Here is a 12073-nt window from a genome sequence, read left to right as displayed (position 1 = left end):
TTTTGTTATTGCTTTACATCAAAAGAGCGCCCAAACTACCTTCTCTGATTTTGAACGTGTAATGGCGTTTAATAACTGGTATTCTTTTTAACCCCCGACGTTTTTTTTTGTAATTGGGGCTCTGTACGTCTAGCGCACGTGTCTTAATCGTTTTTTTAACAGCCATTGAAAAACGAAATGGAAGCTAAACGATGTGAATACCGTGCAATTTAGGCTCGTTTTAACTCAATGTCGACTGCTGTCTGCTGCGACATAATGGTACAGCAACTACTTTCTTATCGACTAAAATCACGAAGTTTTTACAGCGTAGAGATTTCGTGGAAAAAAACTCGTCATTGGCAGGAGAATTTCGAAAAATCCTGGACTTTGTCTTTTTTTTCGTTGGTCGTAAGAATGTACTACTATGTATTATCTGGATTCCAATCTCATGGTTGAAAACAACTCATGCGTCTAAAAGCATACCAAAATTAAAAGAAGACAACAACAAAAAAAAAAGGCAATAACAGGTGCCATGTTGTCCGTCTGGTGGCCATGGAAAAAAAAATGGAGGACGCTTTCACTATGGTATTATTACTTATTATTGCGCCGTATTCTCGTGGCCTCTTTTTCTCGCATGATTGATACAATCATAGGGAAGATAGTCGTTAGCATGTGTTTATAATAATATCCAAGGGGCTCTTATCGCACACTCTGATTACGTGTGTCTATAGCCGTCCGATTTGGGAAACCAACTGACGTTCTACTTATCTGTTTTCGAAGAACTGTTTGATGCTGCGCACATCGAAGACTTGGCTTCAGGTTCTTTTGGAAACTTTATCGTTTGAAAATGAGATCTGTTGCTACCGTCACTCTCAGGTGTTACGTACAACGACGTATATGACCAGCAGTCTGTGCTGATGAAGTCGATTCATAAATGTAACGAGTATCCTGCGGCATTTCTTTGCTGTTAGCGTTACACCTCCGGGTATTTCGTTCCATTTGTTATGAAATCGTATTAACGCAGAACGACCAGGAAAAATAGTACATTTATGCTGGTCCCCTATTTTTTTTTTTTTTCCTGAATTATTTGCAGTGATTTTGAAATTCGAATTAGGTTTGAAATGCGTTGCTGTTCACTTTGAGTTAAAAGCAATTGTTTTGTTTTCATTCCTGTCTTGACAGATGGCCTTCGTTGCTAAACCAGATGACAAAGCAAAACACTCGTTAAGTGCTGACATTTCGGAAAATTAAGAATTAAAATATGCAGTTTTAATCCGTACTTGATATTTTTAAAAAATAACTTGAAATGTGGTTGTTAATTATTTTTTTCGGCGACAGTTTTGAAGAGCTAATTAAGCTAAGTATCTTAGTCATTTTGAGGACCTGATTGTACATTTCCTTTTTGTTTTTCCCTGCCGATGTCGTGACTTCGTGTCACCTCGAATTTATCAGCAGTAGATCAAACCATGCTTGCATAACAAACGTCATGACTTGAACACAATGGCATTTCTGGATTTCAAAGACTTTGGCAAGCAACACGTTTGGCGAAATCTGGAAAGCCACTGACAATTCCCATTTTTTGTTTTGTTTCAGGTTTCCCTGTTTCTGTCACTGTGTTCGGTATCCATTTTTTTCCTCATTGCATGTTCCCAGTCGTCAATAAGATCCATGTGACGTCCATCTCGTTCTCTTTCGTTTTTGCATTATTGTTGTTACTGTTGTTTCCAATAGCAATTAATGAGCTGTTCACTCGAGAAATTAATTAGCAATTTATCTTGCAGATCAGTCTTTTGAAAAATGAGGCATGGATGTTTTTCACAGACCAGTCATTATTTTTTCCACGAGGTCTAGACGTAAGACCTGCGGACATCTTAAAACGTAACTAGATGTAATCTTGTTTGTCAGATTTATAAACCAAGCCGATAACCATAATAATGGGTAAACCAAACAAAGGATATGGTCACATGTTACTGCAATTTGTTGTGAACGTAGGCTGTACGTGGAACGTAAAAAGCCTACTCCTCCGCCCACAAGCCGACTCGTATTATGGACTGATCACATGTTTCAGAATCAATTTCATGATCAAGGCTTAGAAAATCGATTTTTCCTTCTTGAATAAGGAAAGCGATTTCCTGATGAAACCAAATGGCTATGTGTGTGAATAGCGAACGACAAGTCTAGCTCATGATTGGGAAGCGAAAGTAAGAAAAACGTTTGAGTGGTAGAAACCTGTATTCGAGCGTAGACCAACCTTAATAGTAAATGCAAGAACTAAGGACAGCATTTAGATTGAATCCGATAAGGAAAGATGGATTCATCTGTATAATTTCAGAGGGTAATTTTCAAAGTCAGCCCTTTTCTTGTTGTAGGAGACTTCTTATCGAGATATCGTTTGCCTGATATGACAGGGCTTTGTTATTAAATCAGTAGTACCATGCTCAGTATGGTCTTCCTTAAAAGACGATGGCTCGTGCGAAGGTCGAAAGGAATCGTTTCTTTCCCTTATTTTTGGCAGCTGCCTTGTTTTTTGTTTGAAGTTTGCGGAATTGAAGATTGTGAAGTTAGACGTTAAATGATTAAAACAAAATCCTTATACGAAGTTTTTAGGTCTGGCAACGTGCGTTGGTGACTGCCGGCATGACGGCAACCGAGCAGACGACTAACTAATAAAAAAGTAAACGTGTTTTGTTAATATTTTGTTGATTCGGATGAACACAATTTAAAACCCAGTATTTGTTCATGTGCAAACGTCAGCCACGTTTTACATTAAGATGTCTACCTTAGGGCTATTACGGACACTCTTTAATCCCAAAATAGTAACGCCTAATGCAACCCAGTTGCAGTCATTGAACAGGAGTCCCTTCCTTGTCGGGTATGGTTAACATTAATGAAAATTATTGAAAGAAACTTCACAAATTATGCATTTTTGTGGGCTCCATCTGATTTTTAAGGTTATTTTTCAACCATGAGCAAATTCGAACCATGTCCCGGGTGAAAAGAAGAACCACCCACCCACCTTACTGGCATGTGTTAAAGAATGTTCAGGTATTAAATAAAAATTCTTCAACCATTATTTAAATTATGGGTTGTTAACTAAGTGAAATTTTTGGGCAACCAATTCTTTTTTAGAGAGAAGATGAAAAAATTTCAAGTGATAATTTGCGTTTTGTGAGAGAAGTTATCCAGGATAAGTATAAGAACAAATCTCCCATCAAAGGTTCAGACCTAGACATTGCAAAGACAGAGTGGGACCCCAAAACTAAAAGAAGTGGTGTAATAGCAAGAAACATTGGAATGTATCATATGTGGCAAAAAGATGGAACAAAAGTTATTTGCACAGTGCTTCATGTATGTTTCAAGCTTTATAAATTATGCTATCAATGATACCTTAATGTTTTATACTACACAGGTTTTGGATAATCATGTCATTCGTTACGTGCCGCCGGAAGAGTACGCAAAATCCATTATTGGAGCTAAAGTGTTCAAGAACAGAAAACCATTGGGATGTTTAGTGGTGGGTGCTGAAGCTACAAATCCCGATAAGGTAAGAGTGTGGTTATCCCTAGTATTTCATTTGCCGAACATTTAGTGATTCGTCCGACTTATTTGTTCTAGTTTACAAGACAATATTGCAGCCTTTTCAGTGAAGTGGGTCTCCTGCCCAAGAAACGATTGGCTCGTTTCATCGTCACACCCAACGCTGCCTTGCCACCGTGTACTCCATTGACAGCAGGTCATTTCGTCATTGGACAGGGAGTTGATGTCTATGGCAAAACGTAGGTATCTTCTAGTCCAAGGTATACGATGGGTTAGCATAACACATGTTTTGTTTGCAGGATTGACTACGGATTTCAGGGTGTAGTCAAACGCTGGGGTTTCAAAGGCGGCCCAGCTTCTCACGGTGCCACCAAGTTTCACAGAAGGGGAGGTACTATTGGAACTGGTAGAGATAAGGCCCGCGTCTGGCCTGGTCAAAAAATGCCTGGACATATGGGTTCGGAAAGACGATTTTGCAGGGGTCTCAAAGTAAACCCGCAGATAAATATAATAGTTCATTATTTTTGAAAATAACAATAATAATTTCTTCTTTCAAACAGATTGTGCGAATTAATATGAAGTACAACGTCATTTACGTGAAAGGAACAGTGCCAGGACCCACAAATTCTATCGTACAGATTTTCGACACTCTTTTACCTCGAAGGTTAGCTTTAAAATAAATTTATTTCTTTTATAGATTGAAAATCTTACAAAAAAAAAACTTATGACACTACAGAAAATTCACCGAAGCACCTCCACATCCAACCTATTTCCCTCCAGAAGACGGAACACTACCACAGGAAGACATTTGGGATTCAAGCCTGCATGTCTTCGGCTCACCTTCCATCTCTGTGTAATGGACGGATACCTTTGTTTAGTCAATACATTGTGTTGGAACCATTGCTACGCTGATTCCTGTAGCGAACGGAATTCGTAAACGCTTCCTCTCTCAGTGAATTTCGTCCCGATGGCTGTCGCAACTGGTTTGTTCTCTTCGTTGTCCTCTAGACCGTATCCTCCCCCACCAGGAGTTAGGAGTCTAAAACTATCCTACAATTCCAAAACGGCTGTTTGGTATGCATATTTTTCATTACTTTAGCTTAATAGTATCATACCCCGGCGTGAACAGGTATTGAGCATTTCGCTCCCAAATTCAAAAGCACTCCGTTGCGTCGAAGTAATGAGTTGCTGCCTTTAGTACCATCACTTCCACCTGAGAAAGAACAGAATGTTGAGAAACCTATGCAGATTTGAAAGGTAAATCCTCACCTGCTAATCCATAGGGTGCGTACACGCGTCTCTCTGTGAGCACCGATAGCGTCATCGTTTGCCGGAAGAGCAATTCCCTGCTGATTCCATCTCCACCTCGATACTTGCCACGTCCACCGCTTCCGTTTCGCAGACAAAAAGATCGTAAGATGACTGGATAACGGCGTTCAAGCACCTCAGCGTCAGTGATGCGAGTGTTGGTCATGTGGGAATGTATTCCACTGCGTCCGTTCCAGTCGGGCCCAGCGCCTGAGCCTCCTGCTACGGTCTCATAATAGCCCATGGTTTCGTCTCCAAAGGTAATGTTGTTCATGCACCCCTGTGAGGCCGCGCAAGCTCCAAAAGCTTTAAGGACAACGTCTACCACCCGCTGGGATGTCAAAACGTTACCACCAACTACTCCGGCTTCGGGATATGGATTCAAAAGACAACCATCCGGAATGATGACTTGAATTGGTACAAGGCAACCCTATTTCAATGGAGAAATAAGAAAATAAAGACGACGTTTTGTGGCGGGTGACATGAGAACGAACCTGGTTGAGTGGAATGTCGTGACCTACGAGAGAACGAAGACAGTAAATAATAGCAGACAACGACACGGCGCGAGGAGCATTGGTATTTCCCCACACCTGACAACCGGTACCCCTGGAAGGTAGGCGAAAGGTTAGACGGATCCGATTTTAACCAAAAATTTAAATAGGACTGCTATTACGTGAAGTCAAATGTGGCAGATCCTTGGCTAGGATCTATGGCAACCGATAAGCAAATACGCGTTCCATCATCCATAAAATCTTCTGCTTCCAGTCTTTGGCCAGACTTTTGAGCTACTTCTTTCAGCAAAGAGCGTACCGCCATTTCAGCATTATGTCTTACGTAACCCATATACTGCTGAACTACTTCCAGGCCATAATAGACCATCAGCTCGCTTACTAGGCCGATACCCTAAGAATCATGGGAGTTTAGTTAACTGTTCATCTGTATGGAAAGCCTCGAAGACGTAACACACCTTTTGATTGGCTGCCACTTGAGCACGGAGGTCAGATAAGTTATCATGCAAATTGCGGGTCCCAGAAGCACCCGGAACATCTACCTTGCCAGGAGCGTTCAGCGCTTCAATAAGTTCTGCTTCCCTGAAGACTCCATCACGTACCAACACAAAGCTGAAAAGCAAGTAAATAAATAATAGGAAATTAATTAATATTACAAGTAGTAATTGCTGGCAACCTTTTGAAAACAGCGCCTTCTTCATCTAACACGTGCGAATGCGGAGGCATTGAGCCGGGTGTAATGCCACCAATATCAGCGTGATGACCCCGACTTGCGACGTAAAACACGGGCTTTTGTTGCTTTCTAAAGACGAATCTCAAGTGCTACTTCCATTTCGAACATGAATATCTAATCAACATACTCCCAAAATACGGGCGTAATCACAGTAAGATCTGGTAGATGAGAGCCACCGGCTGATGGATGGTTTGATAGAAAAACATCACCAGGAAGTATATCACTACCCCTTGCACGTAACTGTACAGAAAAAAAATTCTTAAAATCTCAATTAATAATCGCATTCGAAGATGTATTACTTGGTACTGGACTGCCTCTTGCATAGCTCCAAGATGGACGGGAATATGCGGAGCATTTGAAACCAATCCACCATCTGGCCCGAACAAAGCGCACGAGAAGTCCAATCGCTCTTTGATATTGGTTGAAACTGAAGTGCGTTGAAGAATTCTTTACGAAAAAGAAACACGTTATCAACAGCACGATTTGTTGAAAGACAGATGAAAAATTACCTTCCCATCTGCTCAGCAATGCTCATAAAACGATGTGAGAATATCGACAGCTGAACTGCATCAAGTTCTAAGCCGATGCTGCTGATTGGTGCGTCGTGTATGGTAATTCGCAGATCACCTTGGGCTGTCAATTCAGCTGTCGAGTTGGGTTCGACAATAATAGTTCCAAGTTGATCAATAATCATGGCTGGGCCAGGAATGGAATGCCCTGGAAGAAGGTCTTTTAGAAGAAAGACACTGCATTCTCTGTACCCGCCTTCAAAGTAGATTGAACTCGTCTAAAAAATGCAAACGAATTTTAAATCAATAGACTTTACATCCTGTTATAATTTAATGTACTGTCACGGAAGTAGCTGGTGATGTTGCAGCCGGGAGAGTTTTGGCAGTTTGAATGCCCGTTTTCGCGATGCCTCGAACGCGGATATCGTCGACGATTACCGGACGCTCGTCAATGGTGAAGCCAAATTCTGTTTTGTACCTAAAAGAAATTATCATAACGTCAATCTTGCATGATTTCTTTTTTTTTTTGAAATTTAGCACTATCACTTTTCGACAAAGGACTCAAGGAAATCCCCGTGCGAGGACATTTGCCGCGATGAACTGCTAAGATCCGCTGGACCACAAAGCAAAGCGCAATCAGTTCGATCGTACCGCATATGGAGATACGGCTCGGTATGAATTTGATCTGGATGAAAACCTCGACTGATTAGCGATTCCCGACACCGTTTGGACAACAGATCAATCCGCTGATCAATATATTCGAAGTTATCTAGAAATGAAGAAATGGAGATAAAATATATCAGAGGTAACTCGATTTCCTTGTTAAGCAATTTACCCATTTGGTAAGGTTTACTACAAGCCTCTTGTTCTTCACGAACGACGTCTGCGAGAGCCATGCCATAGGCGGATAAAATCCCAGAATAACGATGGATAAGGACGACTTTCATGCCTAAACTACGAGCAATCGCACAGGCATGCTGCCCTCCAGCCCCACCGAAACAGGCTAAAATGTGGCGTGAAGTATCATGGCCTTTTGCTTGGGTAAGTGCACGGATCGGTCGGCACATTGCCTCATTAGCAACATTAATAAAACCCATAGCGACTTCTTCCTCTGTCATTTCAAAGAGCTCATTCACCTGTAAAGATAAATCGATTTAGTTGCGACTTTTTTGTGCGGCAGTGATCATTCATCATCGACTGACCTGTTGGGTGAGCTGCTGGAATGCATTGGCAGTGGCAACGGAGTCCAGTGGTTCATTCTCATGTTTTCCAAAGATCTTGGGAAAATATTCAGGAATAAGACGGCCAAGACGAAGGTTCGCATCGGTCACAGTAAGAGGACCGCCTTTTTTATAACACGTCGGTCCTGGATGAGCTCCTGCTGAGTCAGGACCAACTACAAACATTCCATCACGGAAAAATAGCATCGAACCTCCACCTGCTGCCACCGTATTCACATCCAGCTTTGAAAAAAAAAAATATGTAATAGATTCACTTGTGCAACGTAAGACTGAGGATTCGAACCTGAGGGGCCTGGATTGTTACACCAGCAGTTGTAGTTTCAAAGACATGCTCCCATGCTCCATCGTAGCGGCTAACGTCTGTTGAAGTACCACCCATATCAAAACCGATTACAGGTAAGCCATTTGAGACGGATCCATAAAGTGTACGTGCGTAACCAACTACTCCACCAGCAGGACCAGATAAAATAGCACGTGAGCCACTAAATGAATCCATTGGCGTCAAACCTCCGTCGCTTTGCATGAATAGCACGTTAACACCATCAAGCTCGTTTTTGAATCCAGAGCAAAATCCCTGGAAAACAAATCAGTGAAGAGAAGACGATTGGTCGTTTTCAGAAGCCAAAGAGGAACCTGCAGATAGCGCTGAATATGAGGCGTTAGGTAAGCGTCCGATGCTGCGGTGAAGCCGCGAGGAACGATTCGCATCATTGGCATAATCTTGGACGATAACGAGACGCTTTCAATGCCTACGCTGCGTGCAATCTTTTCAATAATTTCCTCGTGTGCAGGATATCTGTTGACGAAAGAAGAATTATGTTACTCATTCCCACAATTCTTGGTTTCGTTCTTAAATATGCCAAAATTTACATGTAAGAGTGCATCAGCACAACGGCAATGCTCGATATTCCTTTATCGCGGATCTTTTCCAATTCCCTTTTCAGGTGCTCTTGATCAAGTTCTTCGATGACCCACAGTTTCTCGCCATTAGTTGCATCTACCTGTCTTCCTTTCGTGGTTAACTGGCATTTAGGGCTATCCAAAATGACACGTTCTTTAGCTTCTACGACTGCTTCGTACAAACCTTCTGGCATTTCAATTTTCTATACAAAATTGATATTGGGGATTAAACTAGTAATGTGTTAATGAATACTGGGATATGGCGCTTACTAGATCAAAAATCTTGGGTCTAGCTTGGTTTCCAATGTAGAGAAGGTCTTTGAAACCACAAGTTATAACTAGAGCCATTCTTTCTCCTTTCCGTTCTAACAAAGCATTGGTGGCTACTGTTGTGCCCATTCTAATCCAATCAATCATTGAAGTATCCACGGGTTGATTGGCAGGCATTTTGTTTCCCAGTTCCTATAATACAAATCCAACAAAGAAATCAATTAAATAATGTGAAACTCAGAATTTTAGTATTTCACAAATCACAGACTTCTTCAAGAATCCTTCTGATTCCCTCCCTTGGTGCATCAGGATAATTCGAAGGATCTACACTTAAAAGCTTTGTGACTCTTTCTTTTCCGTCAGGACAAATAGCATAGACATCAGTGAAGGTTCCACCACGATCAATTGCAAACTTAAATTTCCCTGCTGGCATTTTTCTGAAAAATGGTGAATCAAATAAGGCTTCAGGATCTGGAAGTGATCAAATTACTGCTACAGGTAATTCTTTTACATGTTTTCTTACCTTTTGTAAAAGCGGGCTATTATTTAATATCCGAATTCAAAAATATTTTGGATTTCATACGAGGCTATTACTCTGTTAGAAGTCTTCTGTATTTTTGCAAAGTCTTCTGAAGCCTAAGCCAATTTTTACAATTTTCGGTAGGTTCGAGAAACTGTTCTTATCGTCCCGACGTTTCTGGTGCAAATTCAAAAGTGAAAAATCTAAGTTCCACTTTGGACCCCATGGGTTTTGTTTTGGTATAAAGATCAGCTGTCAAGCAGACGATACTGGAAAAGATCTAGCGGGGTATTTGAGCGTATTCTATGCTGAAGCAGCTCGCCAATTGTATGGAAATGCTATTACAACATGTTTATGCCATTTCTTCAAGCCAACCTAAACGCAGTATTGAAAATTGGTTGGGTTTGATTTCAATCTCAAAAGCACAGATTAGAATTAGGGCCGCTTAATTTTCTTTTTTCAATTTGTTACCAAGTAGGTTACATTTTCATGACATTCCATAAAGGTAATGTCGTTCACCCATAAAGCATCTGGCAGAACACACTCATGCTAACCAAATATCAATAGTATTAAGTTGACCACTTGTAGAGCTGGCAATCTGCAAACAGCGAATAGTGTGTCATCGTACAAATAGCGCAACGGGCACCCGAATCTTCTATCCGACACCGAGTCCGTACAACGTTTTCGTATCAGTCTTTCGTAAAAGAAGAATAGAAAACAACTTCACTGTAATTTCTAGTAGAGCAAATTTCCCTTTAGTAGAATTATCTTCTTCCTAATTCGATTACTTCTTTTTCACTTATTAGCATCAAGATGAAATCTTTCGCGCCAATTGCCTTTTTGTTTGTCTCAAGCGCCATAATGGCGGCGATGTCTGCAACCGTGAACGAGTGGAGGCAAGGAGACAATGGCCAATCGCTCTGGGCTGTAAATTGTGCTTTCCAGATTGTGCAAATGGATCCAAATATTGTATCATTTTTTTCCACTACATATGCCACCAGCGGAAACTGTGGTAGAGTTTGCCTCAGAATTCCTGAATGTACTCACTTCGTCTATACCAATGAAAATAGATGTGGTGTATTAAAGAAGACGAGATACGATTTAAAAGCTATCAGCCACCCAAATTTGAAAGGCAATATTTGTGGTTACATTCCCAGTCGCACCTCACGCCCCCGAAAGTGAATCTCACGAAGTCACATAATTGGTAAGAAAAGAAACTCGATAATCTAATTCAGCTAAGCTTTCAAAAGAGGCGATTGTCAATCTGTAATCTGTTACTAATGTGTGCTGTCAGCAAATAAGCAAAATGCAATTGTGCAACTGCTAAAATTGTGTAAAAAATCATGCAACCCTGGCGAACATATGATTTGTGAAAATCTAAATGTGCGTATACTGAAAGAATACAAAAATTGGTTCCGTCAAACGAAAGTGAAACGAAGAAATTATTCCTGGTGAAATTGATTGGCCGTCTTTATTCCTACCCTTTTTCTGACAAAGTTACTGAATGACGAGTGTAGCTCATTTCATCACCAAAAAAGAAGCTTCGAATACCACAAGTTTATTTGGCTACCCAGTTGAAGGCCAAGAAAAGGGCAAACAGCAGGCTGGCTGTTGTCTTTGTGGCTGTGTATGTTAGTTTCCTCCAACAAGTAATGCAACAGGTAAGGATAGCTAGTAAATATTTGAATATGTTATTTTATTCTTTAATTTAGAAGCAAAAATATAGGTTCTATTTATTAGCTAACTGCATTTAAGAAACAACGAACAAATGTACTGCATAGTATACATTTCAGAGGGCAACTATAAACATGCCATTGCCCCATACGAGATCGCAGAATAGTATAGGAGCAATGACACTAGCACTGTACAAAAACAAAACAACACAAAGAAGGATTTCTTTGGCCATGGATTAAAATTTGTTAATCATCAGCATTAATGGTATCACATATCTGTAAATTCGTGTTGCTTCTCCTATAACCTAAATTTAATGAACTTTTGATAGTTGCTAAAAGTTTCAGCAAATTGACAGAATGAATTGTTTTCCGTTTCGTTATCTTTTTGAGCTGTTTCACGAAGTGTGAAATACCTTTCCGCCCAAAAAGGAATGTGGAAGCGGCAGCATATTTGTTCTCTTCTTGTTGGACGTCTTCTATGGTCTTCCTCAAACTATTTTTCCATTCCAGGAAAGGGTCATCGAACATGGATGTGGACACGGAGTCGCTAAATTTGCCCAACGAATCACCTTCCAGAATGGCCAAACTGTCTGCAAACCGCGAACTTGCGTTTAGGAAAAATGCACCGGCATCATTGTACAGGTACTTCAACTCTCTTGTTACTTTACACGTCTCACGCTTGAGCGGAATGAGGCTTTCGACTTTCGTGCTATTCAATTGGCCCATATTTTGTTCGAGTTTTAATTTATTCTTCTCCAGCATTTCAATGGTCGTTGATATTTCGATATCGAACTCATCCAATTTTTGCATTTTTTCATGTAGGTTAACCAGTGCTTGTGTTGAACAATTGCTTTGCCATAAAGCCTGCTCGAACCTGTCTTTAGTATTGGCCCA

The 12073-nt window shown here is 40.7% G+C and overlaps 2 protein-coding genes and 1 long non-coding RNA gene across 3 annotated transcripts; 2 read left to right on the top strand and 1 right to left on the bottom strand.

Annotated features, from left to right (window-relative positions):
* The first annotated feature begins 2621 nt into the window (after window positions 1-2621).
* LOC130694874 (large ribosomal subunit protein uL3m-like) lies at window positions 2622-4418 on the top strand. The gene is made up of 8 exons (XM_057517980.2): window positions 2622-2851; window positions 2931-3024; window positions 3109-3327; window positions 3389-3523; window positions 3595-3755; window positions 3816-4005; window positions 4077-4180; window positions 4253-4418. Exons 1-8 carry the CDS (start codon window positions 2751-2753, stop codon window positions 4371-4373), a joined length of 1125 nt encoding a protein of 374 aa, XP_057373963.1. The 5' UTR covers window positions 2622-2750; the 3' UTR covers window positions 4374-4418.
* On the bottom strand, window positions 4345-9751 carry LOC130694870 (5-oxoprolinase-like). Its single transcript, XM_057517975.2, has 20 exons — window positions 9510-9751; window positions 9255-9423; window positions 8987-9178; window positions 8687-8919; window positions 8450-8612; window positions 8100-8390; window positions 7778-8038; window positions 7411-7711; window positions 7122-7344; window positions 6915-7053; window positions 6576-6853; window positions 6366-6513; window positions 6194-6306; window positions 6010-6135; window positions 5792-5945; window positions 5498-5727; window positions 5319-5430; window positions 4786-5254; window positions 4632-4729; window positions 4345-4566 (listed from the first exon to the last, which is right to left on the bottom strand). Exons 2-20 carry the CDS (start codon window positions 9417-9419, stop codon window positions 4420-4422), a joined length of 3843 nt encoding a protein of 1280 aa, XP_057373958.1. The 5' UTR covers window positions 9420-9423; window positions 9510-9751; the 3' UTR covers window positions 4345-4419.
* A 458-nt stretch (window positions 9752-10209) lies between these two features.
* LOC132088162 (uncharacterized) lies at window positions 10210-11247 on the top strand. The gene is made up of 3 exons (XR_009421444.1): window positions 10210-10244; window positions 10313-11167; window positions 11233-11247. It is a non-coding gene; the product is annotated as an uncharacterized LOC132088162 (long non-coding RNA).
* Window positions 11248-12073: the final 826 nt, after the last annotated feature.

The sequence above is a fragment of the Daphnia carinata genome, chromosome 7 (assembly GCF_022539665.2).
Source record: "Daphnia carinata strain CSIRO-1 chromosome 7, CSIRO_AGI_Dcar_HiC_V3, whole genome shotgun sequence".
NCBI lineage: Eukaryota > Metazoa > Arthropoda > Branchiopoda > Diplostraca > Daphniidae > Daphnia > Daphnia carinata.
This window is presented reverse-complemented; position numbering and strand designations above follow the sequence as displayed.